This window comes from Podarcis raffonei, chromosome 4 (assembly GCF_027172205.1).
Source record: "Podarcis raffonei isolate rPodRaf1 chromosome 4, rPodRaf1.pri, whole genome shotgun sequence".
In the NCBI taxonomy this organism is placed as follows: domain Eukaryota; kingdom Metazoa; phylum Chordata; class Lepidosauria; order Squamata; family Lacertidae; genus Podarcis; species Podarcis raffonei.
The window spans coordinates 21,745,575-21,765,809 of NC_070605.1; the positions used below are offsets into that span (position 1 = coordinate 21,745,575).

Here is a 20,235-nt window from a genome sequence, read left to right on the forward strand (position 1 = left end):
TCTCCCGGGATGTATTCTATCCGGAAATCGAAATCTGCAAAGAACTCCACCCAGCGGATGTGTCTCTGGTTCAGGAACTTCGCCGTGTGCCAGTACTCCAGGTTCTTGTGGTCCGTGCGGACCTGCACTGTGTGTCTGGCTCCGACGAGGAAGTGCCGCCACGCCTTGAAGGCTGCATGAATGGCCAGCAACTCCCTGTCCCAGATGGTGTAGTTCTGCTCCGACGTGCTGAGCTTCCTGGAGTAGAATGCGCACGGTCTCCAGTCCCCTTGCGGATCTTGCTGCAACAGGACCGCCCCCACCGCTCTGTCCGAGGCGTCTGTTTCAACCCTCATCGGTTTGCTGGGGTTTACGTGTAGCAGCTGTTCTTCGGACGCGAAGAGACCCTTGAGCCTCCGAAAGGACTGCTCCGCCTGGTCCGTCCAGGTGAACTTCTTCTTCTTGGAGCTGAGGGTGTCCGTGATGGCCGCCGTCTCCTTCGCGAACCCCTTGATGAACTTGCGATAAAAGTTGGCGAAACCGACGAACTTCTGGACCTCCTTCCGGTTGTGCGGGCTCTTCCAGTCCAACAGTGAGCGGACCTTGGCGCTGTCCATGGCAAGTCCCTTGTCGGACAGCTTGTAGCCCAGGAAATCCACCTCTGTCGTGTCGAACTGGCACTTCTCCAGTTTGGCATAAAGTCTGTGCTCCCGTAGTCTCTGCAGGACCTCCTTGACGTCCTCCTCGTGCGCCTCCTGCGAGTCCGAAAAGATCAGGATATCATCTAAAAAGCAGACGCACTTCTTGTAGAGGAGTCCCGCTAGCACGTGGTGCATGAAAGCTTGGAAACAATGGGAGCCATTTTGGAGACCAAACGGCATGACTCTGTATTCATAGGTTCCTAAAGGCGTAAACATGGCTGTCTTCCACTCGTCGCCCTCCCGCATGCGTATAAGGTTGTAGGCCCCTCGTAGATCCAACTTGGTGAAGATCCGTCCCTTCCTCACCGTCGCGAGCAGGTCGTCAATTTTGGGCATGGGGAATGCTGTGGGCTTTGTCCTGGAATTGATGATTCTATAATCCACTATGAGCCTCCGTTCGGACGTGTCTCTCTTCTTCACGAAAAACACGGGACTGCCCCCCACTGCTTTGGATTCCCGGATGAATCCCCGCTTCAAATTGCGATCTATGAACTCCCTGAGTTCTTGCATTTCGTCTTCAGACATGGAGTACAGTCTCCCAGTCGGCAGCGTCGCCCCCGGCAGGAGGTCAATCTTGCAGTCGTAGGGTCTGTGGGGAGGCAGCTTGTCTGCTTCCTTCTCGCAGAAGACTTCCAAAAAGGCCTTGTACTTGTTGGGCACCGCTTGCACCATGCCTAGGTGTAGCTGCGGTGCATCCTCTTGCCCCTCTTCTTCCTGGCAGGTCTGGATGCAGTGCGCTGCGCAGTAGGAAGAGCAGAAGGTCAATTGCCGCTGGTACCACGCTAATGCCGGGCTGTGCCTATCCAGCCAACTCATGCCCAACACTATGGGCGTGTCCGACAGGTGGGTGACGTTGAAACTGATGACTTCGCGGTGGTTCCCAATTTGCATCACCAGAGGCGGTGTCTGCTGTACCACCTCTCCTCCCAGTATCTTCCTGCCATCTACCGTGACAACATTTAGGGGCGTCGTGGCTGGCAGGAGTGCTATGCGATGCTGCTTGACGAAGTCCAACCCTACAAAGTCTGCGTTGCTACCAGAGTCAATGGTAATAGGGACCTCCAGGGTGAGCCCATCGGGCAGCTGGAGCGATGCAGTGAGTTGCACCACTGGTTTGGGTGGGAGGGGGTCTGTGGGCTGCAAAATCTCTGGGGACTGCTTCACTGACTCGCCTGGTTGAGCCCCAGAGCCTCCATCTCCAACCAGGCGTCGCCTTTTCCCTGCTGCTCTACTCCCTGCTGAATTCCTCCTTTAACAGTTGCTGAGGCTGCAGTGTGCTTCTGGAGCCTCTGGGGACACTCTTTCGCCATGTGCTGTGCACTGTCGCAGATGTAACACTTCCTGCTCCCTCTAGGAGCCTTCGCCTTGACTGCTCCTGGTGTGTGGGCTCTGCTTGCTGTCTGAGCCCTTGCACCTCCGATTTCCATTGGCTCCTCTCCACTCATCAGAGGAGGCGTGGACTGAGCGCGCTCTGTCTCTCTGGGTAGGAAGGGAGTCGTTCTAACTGACGTGTTTGCTCTTCGCCCCTCCTCCCTGCTCCACGGGCGTTCTTCCAGGCGCACCCCAATTGCGAGCGCCCTTTGGACTACTTCTGCTGTATTTTGGGGTCTCTCTCCCCTGGCCAGCTCATCTTTCACGGCTCCATTCAGCCCCTCCCAGAACAGATCCCTGACGGCAGCTGAGTCCTTCTGCCAGCCCAGCACATTTACTAACCCAAAAAAGCGGGAATGATACTGGCGCACCGTCGCTCTTCCTTGTCGCAATCCATGCATTTCCCTTCTAGCGACATCCACATCCACCGTTGATTTAAAGCAAGCGTCCATGGTTCCAATAAAAGCGCTTGAATCTTTGAGGGCGGGGTCATTTTCGCGTAGCAAGGTTCGCAGCCACGACTTAGCTTCCCCATGCAGATGAGTGATTATGAAACCCACTTTCTCCTCCTCATCTCTAAAATCTTTCCGAAGCAAATTGAGCGCGAAGACTACTTCTGCTCTGAAGTTAGGGTACTGCTGCAGGTTCCCGTCAAAATGGGTCACAAGGCTCGCCCCCCTTTTCCCGAGGCTAACTCCCTCCGGCTTGGCTCCCAGCTGCCCCTCCTTTCCCCATTTGTCCCACCTGGCTTGCAGATCCTGGCAGAGCGCAGCTGTGTCTTCTTCTTTTTTCTTAGATGCAGCCAATTCTGCGTAGAGCGTTGACACCGCTTCCTGCAATTGCTTGACTTTTTCCTCAGTCGTCATCTTTGCCTATCTCCGTGAGCTTGCAGAGTTTATTCAGATGGGAGTTACTGTCAGCGCTGCCCAAGGTCCCAGCTCACACAAGACCAACGCTGCTCCTTGCTCAAGTTTAAAAGTCTTTATTGAAGTTCAGTCTCATTTCTAGACGCGCAGCGCGCAACGCTACATCTATCCGTCAGACCGTAGAACTCCCATCTGAATCTCCTCCCCCCTGACACCAGCTTAAGATTCTAGCCTTACTCCACCTCTTCCTCTGTTCCTTCTTTCTCTGGGTCTTTCTGCTAGTCGGAGTCTCAGCCCTCCGAGATTCTTCTGACGCTGATTCTCCCGACTCCTCTCCCCCCCTCTTTCGGGCTTTAGGACCTGGCTCCCAATCCGGGTTTTCTGCTGTCCCGCGCTCCTCCACATTTGAACTTGGCGCGCGCGCGCAGCCTCCCACTTTCCTTCTGACCGTTACACTTGTGTCACTGCTCCCCCTTTCGGGGAGGCTAGCTGGACCTGGCCTTCCCTCCGTCTCCCCACTCCCCGATGGAGGAGAAGCTGGTCCTGACTCACGTGACTCTTCCCCCCCACTGTGCTCTGGTGGGGGAACTGGCCCTACTGCTCCGCTACTCCCTTGGGACTCCCCTCTGGTTCCTTGTTTATGGATCGTCCCCTCTGGGATTCGCCTCGCCCTTACCATAGGCGCCCCCTCCTGGGAATCTTCAGATTCGCTGGAGAAGCTCATGGAATCTCTCGGTCCACTGTCATATTCCCCTACGCTCCCCTCTGATTCCTCTCCTCCGCTCTCTATTTGCTCTCTCCCCTGCTCTTCTGCTCCTGAACCTCTGACAATCCTGAATTAACAATAATTTAGAATGTTGCTCTATTAATAAATACAACAATGTTCAGACAGTATTTGCCCCTGCTGCAGACCTCTGCGTGTGACAAAATCAAGAGTGGGTCTTGGGCTCCCATGTTTCCTTTTGCTCCCCCAGTGCCATCTCTGATTCCTTGTAAGCTTGTGAAAGAGAAACACAGAACCAGTATTTAAATCAAGGCAGAATCTCCTAGTTTGTGTGCTATCTTCTAGTAACAGGAGTGGAGTAGGAAGTATGCAAAACTAAGACCTGTGTGCAAACTAGTCCCCCCATGCATGAGGAGTGGGAGAGGGAAGCAATGTCTGAATAGGCCCTAATGTATTTTTCAAATACCATTACTCCCCCCTTCAATACATTTATTAAAACTTTTCAAATAGGAAATTGAATCCTGAAGGTTCCATATCTTAACTAGCATTCTTATTTCAAGGGCATTGATGTGAAATCGATGGGGCGAATATTTGTTGGTTTAGTGAAATGTGGAGCCTGGGGCTGTTTTGATGAGTTCAACCGGCTGGAGGAAGCTGTTCTGTCTGCTGTATCTATGCAGATCCAGACAATTCAACATGCTTTAAAGAAACACCAACCTGTGTGTGAGTTACTTGGAAAGGAGGTAAAGTATGGTATTTTATCCTCTTTTACAACAGTTCTGCCATTTTCTTTATTTAGGGTTATGTACCTTGTCCGTTCCTGTACTCTTGCAGTGACACTCTAATCCAGGCACCCCCAAACTCAGCCCTCCAAATGTTTTGGGACTACAATTCCCACCATCCCTGACCACTGGTCCTGTTAGCTAGGGATGATGGGAGTTGTAGTCCCAAAACATCTGGAGGGCTGAGTTTGGGGGTGCCTGCTCTAATCTGTAGGATCTTAATGAGTGAAAGAATCATCCTTGGAGCCCATCTACGTTTTTCTTTCTTCTAAATTTCTTATGAAACCTTTTTTTTGCGTGAGAAAAACTGTAAAGGTCAAAGAATTGTCCTTAATGTAAACTAGTATAATTCGAAGGATTTTAGTAATTAGAATTTTCAGCTTGTTTGTGTCAACAATTATCTTTAGAAGGCTCTCATAAAGAGGAAGAACATAAAAACTAGATAGATGTCTAAAATGTATTTGTTTGGCACCAGTGGATCAGAACAACTGCTTCTTTAGTACAATGTCCTGTTTGGGTCAGTGGCTGGTGCTGGTGCTTCAAAGGAAGATGTGAAGAAATAGCCTCAGGGTAGAGTTGTTTCTTGCCGTTTCTGGCAAATGGGGAATGAGAATACATGGGGACTTTGCCAAATAGTCATTAGATACACAATTGTTTCATAAGTCCCTTATGAATGCATTTTTTAAATGTCAGGTTGAAATGGATCACAACTCTGGAATTTTTATCACAATGAATCCTGCTGGAAAGGGCTATGGAGGCAGACAAAAATTGCCCGACAATCTCAAACAACTTTTTAGACCTGTTGCTATGACTCGGCCTGATAATGAACTCATTGCAGAAGTGATTTTATATTCAGAAGGTTTCAAAGATGCAAAAACTCTGGGAAGAAAATTAGTGGATATTTTTAATTTAGCAAGGTAGGTGTTTTATTCTATCTCCAGGCAGTCCATTTAGGAAATATAAACTTTGGCTCTTTGGGATGCATGCTAATTCTTTAATATCACCTCACATGGTACTTTGCTATTCTTGAATACTAAAAATCGTAGAGGGGGAAGTCATGGCTGTGAAGCATTCTTGTGTTCTTCTTTTGATCTAGTGTAGCATATTCATTAAGGGTAGGTGCTATGAGCTGGAAGACCCAGGTTCAAATGCCAGCCCATGCATCAATTTCCTGACTGGCTTTAGGGGAATTACTGACTTACATCTCCTTCCCCAATACAAGCATAGTAATACTGACTAACTTTATAGGGCAGAGGTGGGGGGCCTCTGTCAGAGGCTCCTGTTTGGCTCATGAGGCCGTCCTTTTGAAACCACACCTACCTGTCAATTAACTGATGTCACCTTGATGTCAGCTGATAGGTGGGATCAGCTCAGTTGAGCTGCATGTGGTAGTTCCCTGCTCATTGACTGATGTGGTGGTGTTAAATCCTGCTAGATTTGCTGCTGATACCAGTTTCATTCAGGGAACTCCTCCACATAGCTCAACTCCACACCCATCAGGGGATAGGTAAAGGTAAAGGGACCCCTGACCATTAGGTCCAGTCGTGGCCGACTCTGGGGTTGTGGCGCTAATCTCGCTTTATTGGCCGAGGGAGCTGGCGTACAGCTTCCGGGTCATGTGGCCAGCATGACTAAGCTGCTTTTGGCAAAACCATTGCAGCGCACGGAAACGCCGTTTACCTTCCCGCCAGAGCGGTACCTATTTATCTACTTGCACTTTGTGCTTTCGAACTGCTAGGTTGGCAGGAACAGGGACTGAGCAACGGGAGCTCACCCCGTCGCGGGGATTTGAACTGCCGACTTTCTGATCGGCAAGTCCTAGGCTCTGTGGTTTAACCCACAGCGCCACCCACGTCCCATCAGGGGATGAATGAGGTTAAATCCTGCTCTGTAACTAGCTCCCCCACCCTTGCTGACCAACTTTGAAAGGTGGGGCAGTCCACCCAACTGTCAATCACCTGTTGTCATTAAGTTGATTGGCTGGCTCAACTCCCTGTCAAAGTTGACCCATGCAGTGGGGGGGAGATAAGAATCTGGTCCCACAAGCCAAAAAGGCTCCCCGCCCTTATTATAAAGTTATTGTAGTAATTACAACTGGCAATTGGATTGGAGACTCTTGTTAATGAGAGGTATGGACAGAGAAGGGAGTCAGTTGCTGGGTAGATGAAAGATAGATTTGTGTGAAAGTGCTGTTGAATGTCTCTTATCTACACTATTAGTTTTGTGTTCCAGCTCTCTTCCCTTTAATCTTTGTGGCCATTGAGGCAGAAGGCACAGAGTGACACAGCAAATTATGATTATTATGTGCTTTGAAATAATAATATACCATAGTTAATGCAATCTGAGATTCATAATCCAGTTTCAAACTATGGTTTCAGATGAACTGTAGTTATTGAGCCTGGCCAGTGGCCTATCTGATCCAATGTCTGGTTCTCACAGTGTCTAGTCAGATACCTATGGGAAGCCCATATCAGCATCTGAGCACAACAGCACTCTTCCCCTTCTGTGGTTTCTAGCAACTGGTATAAATCACGGAATTGTTGAGTGGGATCCTGAGTTCATCTAGTCCAACCTCCTGCAATGCAGGAATAATAGAAGCATACCACCTCTGACAGTGGAGTTAAGCTGAACTAACCATGGTTTAATGTTGGTTTCTAACTTAGTCCCTGGTTCTGCATCTCTTCGTTACTCTGTTAAAGCTTTTGATTTCTTCTCAAGTACTAAAGGGAAGTCGATCAATGATTGTACATGGAGAAAGCATTAAAATATGACTGTTTTTTTTAAAAAAATTATCAGGGAACTCTTGACACCTCAGCAGCATTATGATTGGGGCTTGCGAGCACTGAAGACTGTTCTGAGGGGATGTGGGAACCTTCTTCGACAGCTGAAAAAAAATGGAATGAAAGAGACAGGTAAAACTTGGACAATGTCTTTCTTTATATCTTTATATGACTTCTCAAATTCAAGCATTCTGTTTTTGTGGGAATCTGTTTGTCAGCAGATGTAAAATCTTCCCCCCCCACAATTAGAATCCTGCAACTGACCCACAGTCATTGGAAGAGTTGATGTATTACCCTGACAGCTGGTAATACCCACAGTACTCTTGATTCCTAGTTCCATTAGGAACCTAGTTGCTTCAAATAAAAGCCAAAGTTGGATGCTGCTTCACAGTAGCGTATTATCTAACATGGCTGCAGGAATCCTAATGTCTTTTGAAGTCATAGGGAAATATAAAAACTAGGAAGTTTGTTGAATCTGGCGTCCTGTCAAACAGTAGACAATGCTTGGCACAGTGGGTTTGCATTAACAATTAGTTAATTTTTTCTGAGTTGTTGAGCTTATTGTTAAAAAGTCCATAGCTTTCTTATGAGTTGTGGCATAAACCTAAGAATTAATGTCTTCACCACACTGCTGAATATTTTCATACTCAGTATATCATCTAGCTCTTATCCTTTTGTCACTGAATTTCCACGTGAAATTTAAGGCATTACAAATCCACCATCTGTAGGGATTGCATTATCTTGTGATGCTAGACACCAGCTAGTGTGTTTCTCTTACATCTTGAAGCACGAAGAAATTAAATTGTATCCTCTTATCTTTTCTCCCATGTAGTTAATGAAAGCCATATTGTAGTCCAAGCACTGCGACTCAATACGATGTCAAAGCTTACATTTGCAGATTGTGCACGGTTTGATGCGTTAGTCAGAGATGTCTTTCCTGGTATTGATTTCAAGGATGTAGATTATGCAGAGCTAAATAATGCTTTACGAGAAGTCTTTGAGGAGGCCAATTTGGAAATTATATCTACTCAGGTAAGTATCAGCTACAACCCTAACTGACACTGAATACCTTGAGTTTGGTCTTTACCTAAAAGTCTTAAGAAACTTCTAGTGAATCTGTTGTGGTTATAAAAATACTAAAGGAAAAAAAATCTTAATTCCATAGTTATTGGAAATACGTTTGCGGTTTATGTAAATGAATATATGTAAAATGTATATATGTAAAATCAAACCTAAAAATATTTTACTAAGTTACATTTTAATAAGCTTCATTGATTCTTGTGGCACTTACTTTTGCAAACCTGTAAGATTAGAGTCAAAATAATTTAGGACAGTTCTTGATCTGATCTGAATTGCTTGACACAAAACCCCTCCATGCAATTTAAAGACACTAAAAGCAATGATTTTATTATCTAATTGTGTGAAAGAAGCATCCAGTTGTTTTAGTTACCTCCTCACATTGCTCAGGAAAACGGAACAGGTGAACTAATTTTGTGGTCTAGACTTAGTCAGATGACTCCTTCCATGGGGGGGGGGGGTGTTAATTATTATTATTATTATTATTATTATTATTATTATTATTGCTGTTATGTTATGTGTTTAGTGTTTTTATGTTGCAAACAACCCTGTGATCATTATTTGCAACATAAAAGTTACCTGCCTTAGCCCAGGACAGAACTGTATTCATGGTCTCAAACCACTAGGTACCTTTACTCACTTTTTTTTTGCTGATCAGTCATTTCCTTTCTCCCTCCTACACTGTCCTATTTTAATTCAGATGGAGGGGCGTGTTTGTTCTCTCTCTGCTATTTTTCTTCTCTTATGGTTTCCTTCTGTCAAAGCAAACCCTGCAAAAAAAAATGGGAGAGGAAGCATACTGTATCCTGTTCCCACCCTAGAGATCAGGTTAACTAGGGCACATTCCACACTATCGGATGCCTCTCCCGCTGTAAATGGATACAGGAACATGGGGTCCTGGCTTTGAAGATTCATTCTGGTTTGGGATGAATGAGGCATCCAAGGCACACTTGGCTATAGCCAATGGCTAGCATTTTATACACATAGCAACTAGGCTTCACTTGGCAGAGAGCTTTGACTTGTGCCAGTCCCCTGGGAGGCAGGATGAGGGACCAAGGTTCTATTCTCAGATGTCATTATCTAATTGGCTGTGGATATTTCTCAGTCTTTTTTCTTAAGCTTGGCCATGGGACAGAATTAGGGAGCAATCATCTGATCTGGACTAAATGGCATAACTTGGTTACATGTTCCTTTCTTCCTTGGGTCGTGAGATGAGTTAATCCAGAATATCAGGTGCCTTGTTCACCCAAAAGTGAAAGGAACCAGTACTTGATGTTCCTTTTTGTTTTTAACAGGTAAACGAAAACTTGAAAATGTCTTATTGCCTGCTCCTTATTTGTTTGAGGGATGATGTCTATAATTATTTAAGTGTGTTTTATCCTTCTACTTTTTCTTTTTGGTAAAGATCAAGAAAGTTTTGGAATTGTATGAGCAACTACGCCAGAGGATGGGGGTAGTTATTGTAGGCCCAAGCGGTGCAGGCAAATCAACCCTCTGGAGAATGTTGAGGGCTGCACTTGGGAAAGTTGGCAAAGTAGTGAAACAATATACCATGAACCCCAAAGCTATGCCTCGCCGCCAGTTACTAGGCCATATAGACATGGACACCAGAGAATGGTCTGATGGTGTGCTTACAAACAGCGCTCGACAAGTGGTACGTGAACCAGCAGGTACGTCTGTGAATTAGAAATCTTGGCTTTCATAAACAAGGAGTTTTATTTTTAGATCCTAATCTTGATTACTCTGAAATAAGACACCACTGTACGTATTAAAGTGTGTATAGAATTATAATTCTAAGTTTGGTCGATCTTATGATATCACCATAAAAGGAGCTGTGTTACTATGTGTGTTTACTTACAAGACACTAAGTAAATAAGAAAACGACAATGGGGACAATAAGAATTGTTTGCATTGTAGCCATTTATAAGCATGTGGTTAGAGAGAGCATATTCATCTGGCTTGATCTACTTGTTTGTTCATACATGCAGTTGCACACATTGGAATTCTTCAGAATTTATACTTGCCGTCCCTTGTATTCAATTGCAAATGTTAAAATAAATCTAATTTGAACTCCTACTGAAAAGTGACTTGTTTGAGATACAATGTTTGGTTAATGTTTGTAAATAGATGTTACTTCATGGATAATATGTGATGGTGACATAGATCCCGAGTGGATTGAGTCCTTGAATTCTGTCCTTGATGACAACCGTCTACTTACTATGCCCAGTGGAGAAAGAATTCAGTTTGGCCCAAATGTGAACTTCGTTTTTGAAACCCATGATTTGAGTTGTGCTTCTCCTGCCACAATATCTCGAATGGGGATGATCTTCCTAAGGTAATTTGACATTTGACATAGATGTGCATTAGAGTGATTTTCAGTGATTATATATTCTAAGGAAGGTTGAACAAAATTTGAGGTAAAGTTAATTTAAAATACACAAATTATTTTAACCAGCCATTGCTTCATTCCATTGTGCCTTCATTGTTTCCATTTGCTTGTTGCTCATTTGGAAGGTAGGTAGTTGTCAGGGAACTGCCATCGGAACGAGAGGAGGAGGAGGGGCTCCACGACGATGCTGGAGAGGGGCCAAGTAGGGAGAGAGGCAGGTCTCCTGTTGGGGAAGAAAATCAGCGCGACACCAGGGATGGAGGGGGGCCAATGGGGGAAGCGGAGAGCAGGCTCAGAGACTCTTCACTGGACACCAGCGGAGAGAGCACAGGTCCTCCGCTACCCACGCCCACCCTGCGCAGAAGGCTTCCGCGCAGGGAGGCTAGGAGGAGACTGGGCGTCAAACAACTTTTATGTTGGAAAAGGTTGAAGAAACGCCCACTGTCGGATTCTGCCAGCGACTGAGCAGCCACGAAGTGAGGGGCTGTCCAGCCAGGAAAGGTTTAACCAGGCCACCTACCCAGGAGTGGCGGCAACTTACGCACGAGCAACCCCATAACCATTATAGTAGTGTTTCTTATAAGCACAAAACTCTTGAACAAATGTTATTGGCAGGCTTCGCTACATACATGGAATTGGTGACCTCTCCCTATTGTTCCCTTTAAATTGAGTTGTGGGTCTGACAGCAATTGTAATGGGATTCTTATGCATATTAACAACTTCAAAGAGGGCTTCAAAGAAACACCAATTAGATAGTTGGCCATGTTGGGTTTAATAAGCTGAGATATGAAGAAGACATAGCTGCCGCATAGGTTTTTTTTGCTTCTTCCTTTGCATGAGCAAGTGAACAAGCCAGGAAGTCTTCAGTAAACTATGGTTTTCCATTTCATCCAAAACCAGGAAATCGTAAATAGCAGCTTTGGAACATGCTAAGACATGAAGGCAGTGTTTGAAGTATGCTTAATAGCTTGGCTTGTTCTGAAGCTGTCAAATGTAATTTTCAGTACAGATGACATGGAAGATTATTTTATTTAAATAAACCTTTTAGCTGCCATTCAAAAAACAAATATAAGTTCTGGGCTTGTTTGTAGGGCATTGGGCAGGGGGGCGGTGTGCCCTGGGTGCCATGTCTGGGGGGGGGTTGACAAGGCACCCCAAGGGGTGCTTGCCCCGCCATCCCCGGGTGCAGCGGCGTGAACAGCCATCACCCCGCCACAGCCGCATGTGGAGTATCCTCCGTTCGCAGCTGCAGCCACGAGCAGAGGATCCTGCCACCGTCTGTACAGTGTTTGAGCGGCGCCGGCGGCAAACTGCTATGTACAACGCATGTGCAGTGTGGTATGCATGTGCTTTATGTAGTGACGCCACGCATGTGTCGTACGTAGCAGCACAATGCATGCGCAGCCGGCGGTCCCCACCCCCCCGGGTGTCAGTTAGCCTTCGTTTGCCCCTGTTTGTAGGCTTGGGCAAGGAGGCTGCATGTGCTCTTCCTATACTTGTTTATGTATTGGTTTATGGCAACATATATTCTTGCTTTAATCTGAAGTATGTCCAATTCTAGTGATGAAGATACTGATCTTAATTCACTGATAAAATCCTGGCTGAGGAACCAACCCGAAGAATGCAGACAAAATCTTGAAAACTGGATTGGGGATTATTTTGAGAAAGCTCTAAATTGGGTCCTAAAACAGGTGAGTGATTATATATATATATAAACAGTGTCTAAGTTTGGCCTCACTGAGGGGCAGTATTTCAATATGAGTAGGATAAATGTTTGTTTGTTTGTTTTTTTAAAAGCACTGTATATAAATATTTTAAATGGACAAATTCTAAGTTGAGTGTCGGAGGTCTTTAAGTGGGTTCTAATTCCTCCTCCTGTTTCAAAGGCAGGAAATGATATTAGCATTTTCTTGTTTAAAGCCTCTCCCTCTGCTGAACTTCAATTTCATTTCCTGCCTTGCTTGGAGCAGTACCCACATGTATTCTATCTTGCTCCGTACATGTATTCTATCTTGCTCATCTGCATGGATAACACTGTGACCAAAGCCTCAACAGGCAAGGGGATATCAGATTGGGTCTCTCCATTCTGAGGGGACAGTCCTGATCTCCTGGGCCAAGAAGCGTCTGGTATCCCTCAGGTCAGAACACATTTGAGGTGTGAGAGAGTGGAGAGGCAGAAGGAGGGAGGGAGTCAGTCTTATCTTTCCTTCTTGCTCATCATTTATCCATTGCTCTGCTGATTGTGGAGCCTATGAGGATTAACTATAGTCACTGTAGTTACCAGAGCAAATGTTTTAAGATAGTAGATAGAAGCTATGTGTTGCTTCTTAAGATAGATGTTCTACTAGACATCTTGCTTTTTTAAAATTGATGTTTTAAGATTGTATATGTACTTTTGAGTGCTGTCTTGGCCACTCTCAAGTTTCTGTTAATATTTACCTCCCTACTTAAATAGGACTCTGCACTAAAACTTGGTCCTGCTGTTGCAAGCTAGTTTACAGGTTGCTTACTGCATGCTCTATTTTACAGAATGACTATGTGGTGGAAACAAGTTTGGTTGGAACAGTGATGAATGGTTTGTCTCATCTTCATGAGTGCACTGAACGTGGACAATTTATAATCAGCCTGATAAGAGGACTGGGTGGAAATCTCAACATGAAATCACGGCAGGAATTTACAAAAGAGGTATTATTTGGAAGACAAAATTATTCTAATCATTAGCAGTTTCAGGGTGGGCAGGGAGGGGAAGAGAGGGAGAGGAGAGATTAAAAATATATCTCAAGAAGAAGAAAAATAGCCAAGAACTGATATTGGCACTCAGCTGTAAAAAAACACCACCAGCACCAAAAACAAAACCTAATAGTCTAAACCAAATGTGAAGTGCAACAAAATTTCTTGCATAACAAACAATGTGATGAGGGAAAATGTATAGTGATTTCTAGATAGCATATGAAGATAAAGCATTGTACAAGTTTTGCATGTCTCAGTACAAAAAGATTAGTACACTGTTTTTTGAAGCTAAGCTTTTTATTGTTGGCTCTCAGGCAGAAGCAAGAGAAGTTATATAGAGGGCTTGGGCAGAAGAACAGCGGTGAAGCCATTTTGCCACATCGCTGTGAATATTTATTGTTGAAAGTCACATTTAGTTTGTTAAAAGAAAAAGAAAGAAAGGAGACTAATAAGTCTAATAAATAGTAATGAAATAATACCCTGAGTAGCAGAAACATCTGTTACATGTGGTGGAGTATGAAGAGTCAGTGTTTTGGATCCAGACTAAGTCATGCTTTAGTCCCATTGATTTCAATAGGACTAAAATGTGGCTAACAGTCTAGATCTAACTCTCTAGAATCATTAGAAGGGAACATCCTTTTTATGTTCTGAGCATGAACTGACATATTCAAACTTGGGAGATAATTTTCTAGATGAAAAGAGGATACAGTTATTTTCTGTATCTAAGTTTCTATATCCAGACATATGGTCTAGATATAGAATGTTTTGTTTTTAACTGTTTTTACTGATAATTTTATTGTTTTATTCACTTTGTAAACTGCTTTGAGGTTTTATTTGAATCAAGTGTTAAATAAAATCTGGCAAAATAAATAAATAGATGTGTTGTGGAGGATGTGTTTTATAGCAATTACGTTTGGTATTTTTAGGAGTACATTTAACAATGTTTTAATATAATTTTTGAAAGGTGTTTGCTTGGGCACGTGAGTCTCCACCGAATCCCAACAAACCATTGGACACCTATTATGATCCAGATACTGAACGCCTAATGTCATACCAATTGAAAAAGCCTGAAAACCTGACTGCTGATGATTTCAGCAATGTCCAGACTCTTCCAGTCATTCAAACGCCTGATATGCAAAGAGGCTTGGATTACTTTAAACCTTGGCTAGGCTTTCATAGTAAGCAGCCATTTCTTCTTGTTGGGCCTGAAGGATGTGGAAAAGGGTACGGATTTTCATTTTCATACTAATTGTGATATCAGTGCAGTCCTACTAAAACTTAAAATGATGTTGACGGCAGTATTACTTGAAAATCACATGTTCTCTGATGGATGTGTTCCGCTACTCCAGGCATGTGGATTTCCTCCTCCTGTTTTTTTATACCATGACATCACTGCCCTGTGCTCCATTCCTTCTGAATTGCAGGTTAACTAAGAATATTCCTAAAATATAATGTGCAGGTTGCTGTGGGTTTCCCATTCATGTCAGGCTGTCGCACGGTGTCAGGGACGCTCCCCAGCCAAAGGAATGCAGATAGTTAACTCTTCATTGTCAAAGAGAACACCTACAGTCATTTTTATGGCTCTGAATACCTATGCACACCAATCTAGCGCCTAGGCAACTATTCCCAGGTCCTAGGCTATATGTTGCTTCTGCAAGCCTAGTGCTCATCCTCACATTTAAGGAACCAACTCTAGCTGAGCTGGAGGGAGTCCGAAGTGGTTGGAGCTTTGCCTTGAGGGTGAGTTGTGGGTGGGATTTGGAGTGAGCTAGCGAAACGAGAGCTTCCAACTGAAGTGCTGTGCAAGAACAGTCAACCTCACAAATAAATGAAAATTCAAAGAAGCCTGAAGGATTAGAGCAATTTTAAAGTTTATCTTACTAACTGTGCTGTAATGAATACTCATGTGAAAACCATGTACTTGTCCAAGGTTAATGTTTTGCTTTCTAGTTGTTGCATGTTCATTTCACATGGCTAAGACAGACTTTAGATGTTTCCCCCCAGTGTGCTGTATTTGCATCTTTTCATTTCTCCCCCCCCCCCCCCAGAATGCTGCTTCGTTATGCCTTTTCCCAGCTTCGGTCCACTCAAATTGCCACAGTTCACTGCAGCGCACAGACTACATCTCGACATCTGCTCCAAAAATTAAGCCAGACATGCTTGGTGATCAGCACCAATACTGGGCGTGTATACAGGCCAAAGGATTGTGAAAGACTGGTTTTATACTTAAAGGATATCAATTTGCCCAAACCGGATAAATGGGGGACGAGCACACTTGTGGCTTTCCTGCAGCAGGTGAATAGAATTTGGTTTAAATGTTGCTTTCAGAATTCTAGTATAGGAAGGAACTTCACACTTCCTGTTCTGCTTTGAGTCACATTTGATATTTCACGAAATTGCACTATAATATCTGGTATAATATTTGTTTCTTGAAAATCCTTGTGTATTTTTTTAAAAGCATGTTTCTCTGAATACATTTGTGTGCCTGTCAGTAGAAGACTTATTGTTCAGGAGGGTGAGCTTCTGGGTGCGCTGCATGGCTATCTATTCATTTATTACCGTCTCAGGTCGTAATTCTGACATTAGTCCTTTCCCCAAATAGGAAATTACGCAGTCCATTAAACATGGGTGCAGAATAAAATTTGCAGCTTGACAAGAGTAAGCAAGACAAGTTATGATGCACAATGTTTGGTTTAAATAACAAGTTCAGGAGTGTTTGTAGTGCAGCATTTTGCTTCAATTATTGTGGAAAACAGGTCACATGTAAGAAAACCTACATTTATATGCACTTCAAATTGCTTCCATTTAGTGTTGTTTTATTTCTTACCAGCCATTCACCTTAAGGTTCCAGCAGGGGGTTGCAATAATTAAAATATTAATATTAAAATCAGTTAAAGCAAGCTACAGTGTAAAGAATAGGGTGGGTTTGAATTCTGTCTATAGATACAGATAAGGTACCAAAGGCCCAGATAAAGAGGTGCAGCTTCAAGATTCAATGAAAGCTACATAATGAACCTCGCAGATGCACTATGAGGAGGAATTCTACCCCTTGTGTCGCGAGTCATCAGGCAGCTCCACTATGGCAATTGGGGCATCTAATGACCTTGAGTCGGGACTCTCCTGGCAACCCACTTGGTCCCTTCCCAGCATCTATATCAGTGCCTCCCAGGTTGCTGGGCTCCTGTCCAGGATCCAGTTCACAATCAACCCATTCTTCCTTTTGCTCTGAGCAGCCCTGTTTAGATATCTCTATGGGGCTCATAACATCAGTAGTGATTTGGGCAGTGTCTTCAGCTAACAGTGGGCTTGCTGTAGCATTCCCAACTTATAAGATCATGTCTTCCCTCTTTTCCCAGTGACTAGTTCTCCCCAAAGTGCCTTCCATTTTGAGTGTTAGCGACCTCTTGTGCACCTTCATATACTGTAGAAATTTCATACATTCAGAATTAATGAATTAAGGAAATTTATGTGTTTTCCATAGTAGATTTTGTTTACATAATTCAGCATTTCTCCTTGAAGAAATGTGTGCATGTATACATTTCGCATAGAGTTAACCTTTATTAGACCACATAGTCATAGTTACTGCTATTTGCATAGTCTTTAAAAAAGCCTCTTACACATATTAAACATTTTTTTCTGCTTATTATATGTGTCTGTTCTGTAAATTTTATCTTATCCCAAGGTGCTGACGTATCAGGGATTTTACGATGAAAATCTTGAATGGGTGGGGTTAGAAAACATCCAGATTGTGGCTTCCATGTCTGCTGGGGGAACACTGGGAAAGCATAAACTTACTTCCAGGTTTACTTCTATTGTCCGTCTGTGTGCAATTGAGTAAGTATCTTCTTGATAATTCTTCATATTTCCATGTATTAGGCTGACTTTGACTTTATGAACTCTTTTTATTCCTCTACACATCTATGTTCTCTGAATTATAGCTTAACATACATTATCCTCAGAAAAGTAGTATGCTTATTGTCAGGGCCTGGACTTAAGGGGGAAAGATTGAGGAGGAATGGTAGAGGTTGACCCCCCTTCTCCTGGAGCTTCCAGAGGAGAGGAATTACAGCAGTGGTTTGAGGAAGGTCACAGCTCAGAGACAGGCGAACAGAAGAGTTGAGAGGTGTTGGGAGAAGGGAGCGGGGAGACAGAGCAGCCAGCTGATGTTATCACTGGAGAGTATTTCTGACCCCCCCTTCTCCCAGAACTTAGCATTCATTGAGGGTGCAAGAGCAAAGGATTCAGAGACAATTAGCCCCTGGCGGCCACCGTAAGGGGAAATGCTGTTGGTAGGAAGGGAGGCAGGAGGAGCAACGCTATTAACGGGAGGCAGATTGCATTCTTTGTCTCTTGCCGTGATGGTTGAATAAACTCATTAGTAAGAACTGTGTTCTTCTCTGCTCCTTGCGGCCACCAGGGAAGGGAGAGAATTCCCCGGAGTCTTGACACTTATGGAGAATAGAATTTTTATTTATACGTTCTCTTTAGACGTTTGGGGTGAACATGTCCACTCTTTAATGAAGGGAGCAGGCAGTGTTGCACATGCAAGCCTCTGCTGGTTCAATTTCATACCTTGCCTCTCAGCATGGAAAGTATGAAGGGAGATTCTAAGAATGTTTGGGTGCACACATGTAGAATCCTCCCTGTTATCTTAAAGTCATATGATCTTAAACTTGGATACCATCCATATTAAGGTAAAGGGACCCCTGACTATTAGGTCCAGTCGTGGACGACTGGGGTTGAGGCACTCATCTCGCTTTACTGGCCGAGGGAGCTGGTGTGCAGCTTCTGGGTCATGTGGCCAGCATGATTAAGCTGCTTCTGGCGAACCAGAGCAGTGCACGGAAACGCCGTTTATCTTCCCGCCGGAGCGGTACCTTTTTATCTACTTGCACTTTGACATGGTTTCGAACTGCTAGGTTGGCAGGAGCAGGGACCGAGCAACAGGAGCTCACCCCGTTGAGGGATTCGAAGCGCCGACCTTCTGATCGGCAAGCCCTAGGCTCTGTGGTTTAACCCACAGCGCCACCCGCGTCCCTTCCATATTAAGGTAGTCCTGCATTAATCTAATTGAAAGCATAGCTAATGCAGTCTGGTTCTGACTCATCTTTTGGTTACTGGATGAAAAATAGTACAGGCAGCAACCATTTTGTGCCTATCCAACTGATGTGAGATTTCAGATATACAGGTCCTTTTGGTCCCGGAAGAGGGCATAACGGGGGCAGGGCGGGCTTATACACACTCCACCGATGTACACGGGGTCCAGGAACGGAACCTTTGTGCAAAATGCTCACTGTATGTAATGATCTTATAAATTAACATTTTTAACCAGTTACTGGAACAATCTTTTGGATGAAGATCTTCAAAGAAGCCAAACTTCATTTCATTTTTGGTCTGTTCGGCTCATACTGATGGTTATAGTTCTAAATAAACAATACAAAATGATTTAAAATAACTGTGAAAGTTTGATACTTATAATTCCAATTTCTAGTTATCCGGAAAGAGATCAGCTGCAAACAATTTATAGTGCATATTTAGAACCTGTTCTACACAAGAACCTAAAGAATCATCCTGCTTGGGGATCTTTGGCGAAAATCCATCAGTTGGCAGGATCTATGGTTCAAGTATATGAGCAGGTACAAATGATTTAATTTGGATTCTAATGAAACGGTATAAACTTTGGTGTAGAATTTATGTCTCCTGTATTAAGAGTTTCTACATCCTGGTGAAATAGCAAAATACCTAGTGGCGCAAATGAGTCTGTTCAATTGTGTCTCCCATTCAATGTTTCCTCTGTGTTTTACAAACTGTTTCTGTATGTATACCAGATTCACTTTTATCCAAGTTTTAATGATTTTAAACTTTGTAGTCATATTTATAATGGTGAATATTTGAATGCCCCAGTGTCTTTTAGAACAATGCAGCTGCACTGCGTACAATACATCTGGAAGCAAGATTCATAAAATCATAGAGTTGGAAGGGACTATGAGGGTCATTTTGGCCAACTCCCTGCAATGTGGGGCTCGAACCCTCGACCTTGAGATTAAGAGTTATATCCTGAATATTGTTATTTTGTCTATTCACTAATGAAACAATTCTGTAGTCCTGTGCACACTTACTTGAGAGCAAGTCCTGTTGAATTTGGTAGGAAGTAAACTTGTGCACAATTGTGCTTCTAGGCATGTAAATGTATATACATATATTTTGTAGAAAAATTGTAGGAAATTACGACAATATATTGTTGAAAACAAGTGGTAGTCTTGTAGTAAAAGAGGTAGTTTTGACATCATTTATATTTCCAGATTCGAGCAAAATTCACAGTAGATGACCATAGCCACTACCTATTCACACCATGCATTCTTACTCAGTGGGTTCTAGGATTGTTCAGATATGATTTAGCAGGAGGTGAGTAACTCTGACTTACTCTCTATGACTAAGCACCTAGTTAAGTTTTTGCTGGAGTTGAAGTTGCCAAGCTGCTTCTTAATCTCTGCAGACTGTTCTGATGCATATGCTGCTTCAGGTTCAATACTATTGTCAGTATGTCTGGCAAAGATAATAAATGCAAACAGTATAAAAGGTTGTAAACATTGTGGTCAGTATGGTGACATGCATATGTGGTGACCATGTCCTGTTGTATCCAAGTTTTGGAACCTGCCATTTGCAGAAATGGCAAACATTACACATCAAACTATATGCCACGCCAGAAGTAGCTCTTTTAACCATTTGAGAGGAGCAAAATGAGAAATTAATATCTAAGGAACCAACAGTATTTACATTGTTCATTTATTTCAGGGTGATAACCAAAATACGGAAAACTGCAGAACTTTTGACAT

General features: G+C 43.7%; 1 protein-coding gene across 3 annotated transcripts in view; it reads left to right on the forward strand.

Moving 5' to 3' along the window:
• DYNC2H1 (dynein cytoplasmic 2 heavy chain 1) overlaps positions 1–20,235 on the forward strand; it is a 152,666-nt gene that overhangs the window by 37,128 nt on the left and 95,303 nt on the right. For all 3 annotated transcript variants that reach the window (XM_053385713.1, XM_053385711.1, XM_053385712.1), the window contains 13 exons: positions 4,202–4,384; positions 5,117–5,340; positions 7,220–7,335; positions 8,036–8,235; positions 9,686–9,950; positions 10,408–10,615; positions 12,231–12,360; positions 13,199–13,354; positions 14,364–14,623; positions 15,448–15,694; positions 17,082–17,233; positions 18,891–19,035; positions 19,702–19,804. In XM_053385713.1, coding sequence (XP_053241688.1) covers positions 4,202–4,384; positions 5,117–5,340; positions 7,220–7,335; positions 8,036–8,235; positions 9,686–9,950; positions 10,408–10,615; positions 12,231–12,360; positions 13,199–13,354; positions 14,364–14,623; positions 15,448–15,694; positions 17,082–17,233; positions 18,891–19,035; positions 19,702–19,804 — 2,389 coding nt within the window. The remainder of the gene's footprint in view (positions 1–4,201; positions 4,385–5,116; positions 5,341–7,219; positions 7,336–8,035; positions 8,236–9,685; positions 9,951–10,407; positions 10,616–12,230; positions 12,361–13,198; positions 13,355–14,363; positions 14,624–15,447; positions 15,695–17,081; positions 17,234–18,890; positions 19,036–19,701; positions 19,805–20,235) is intronic.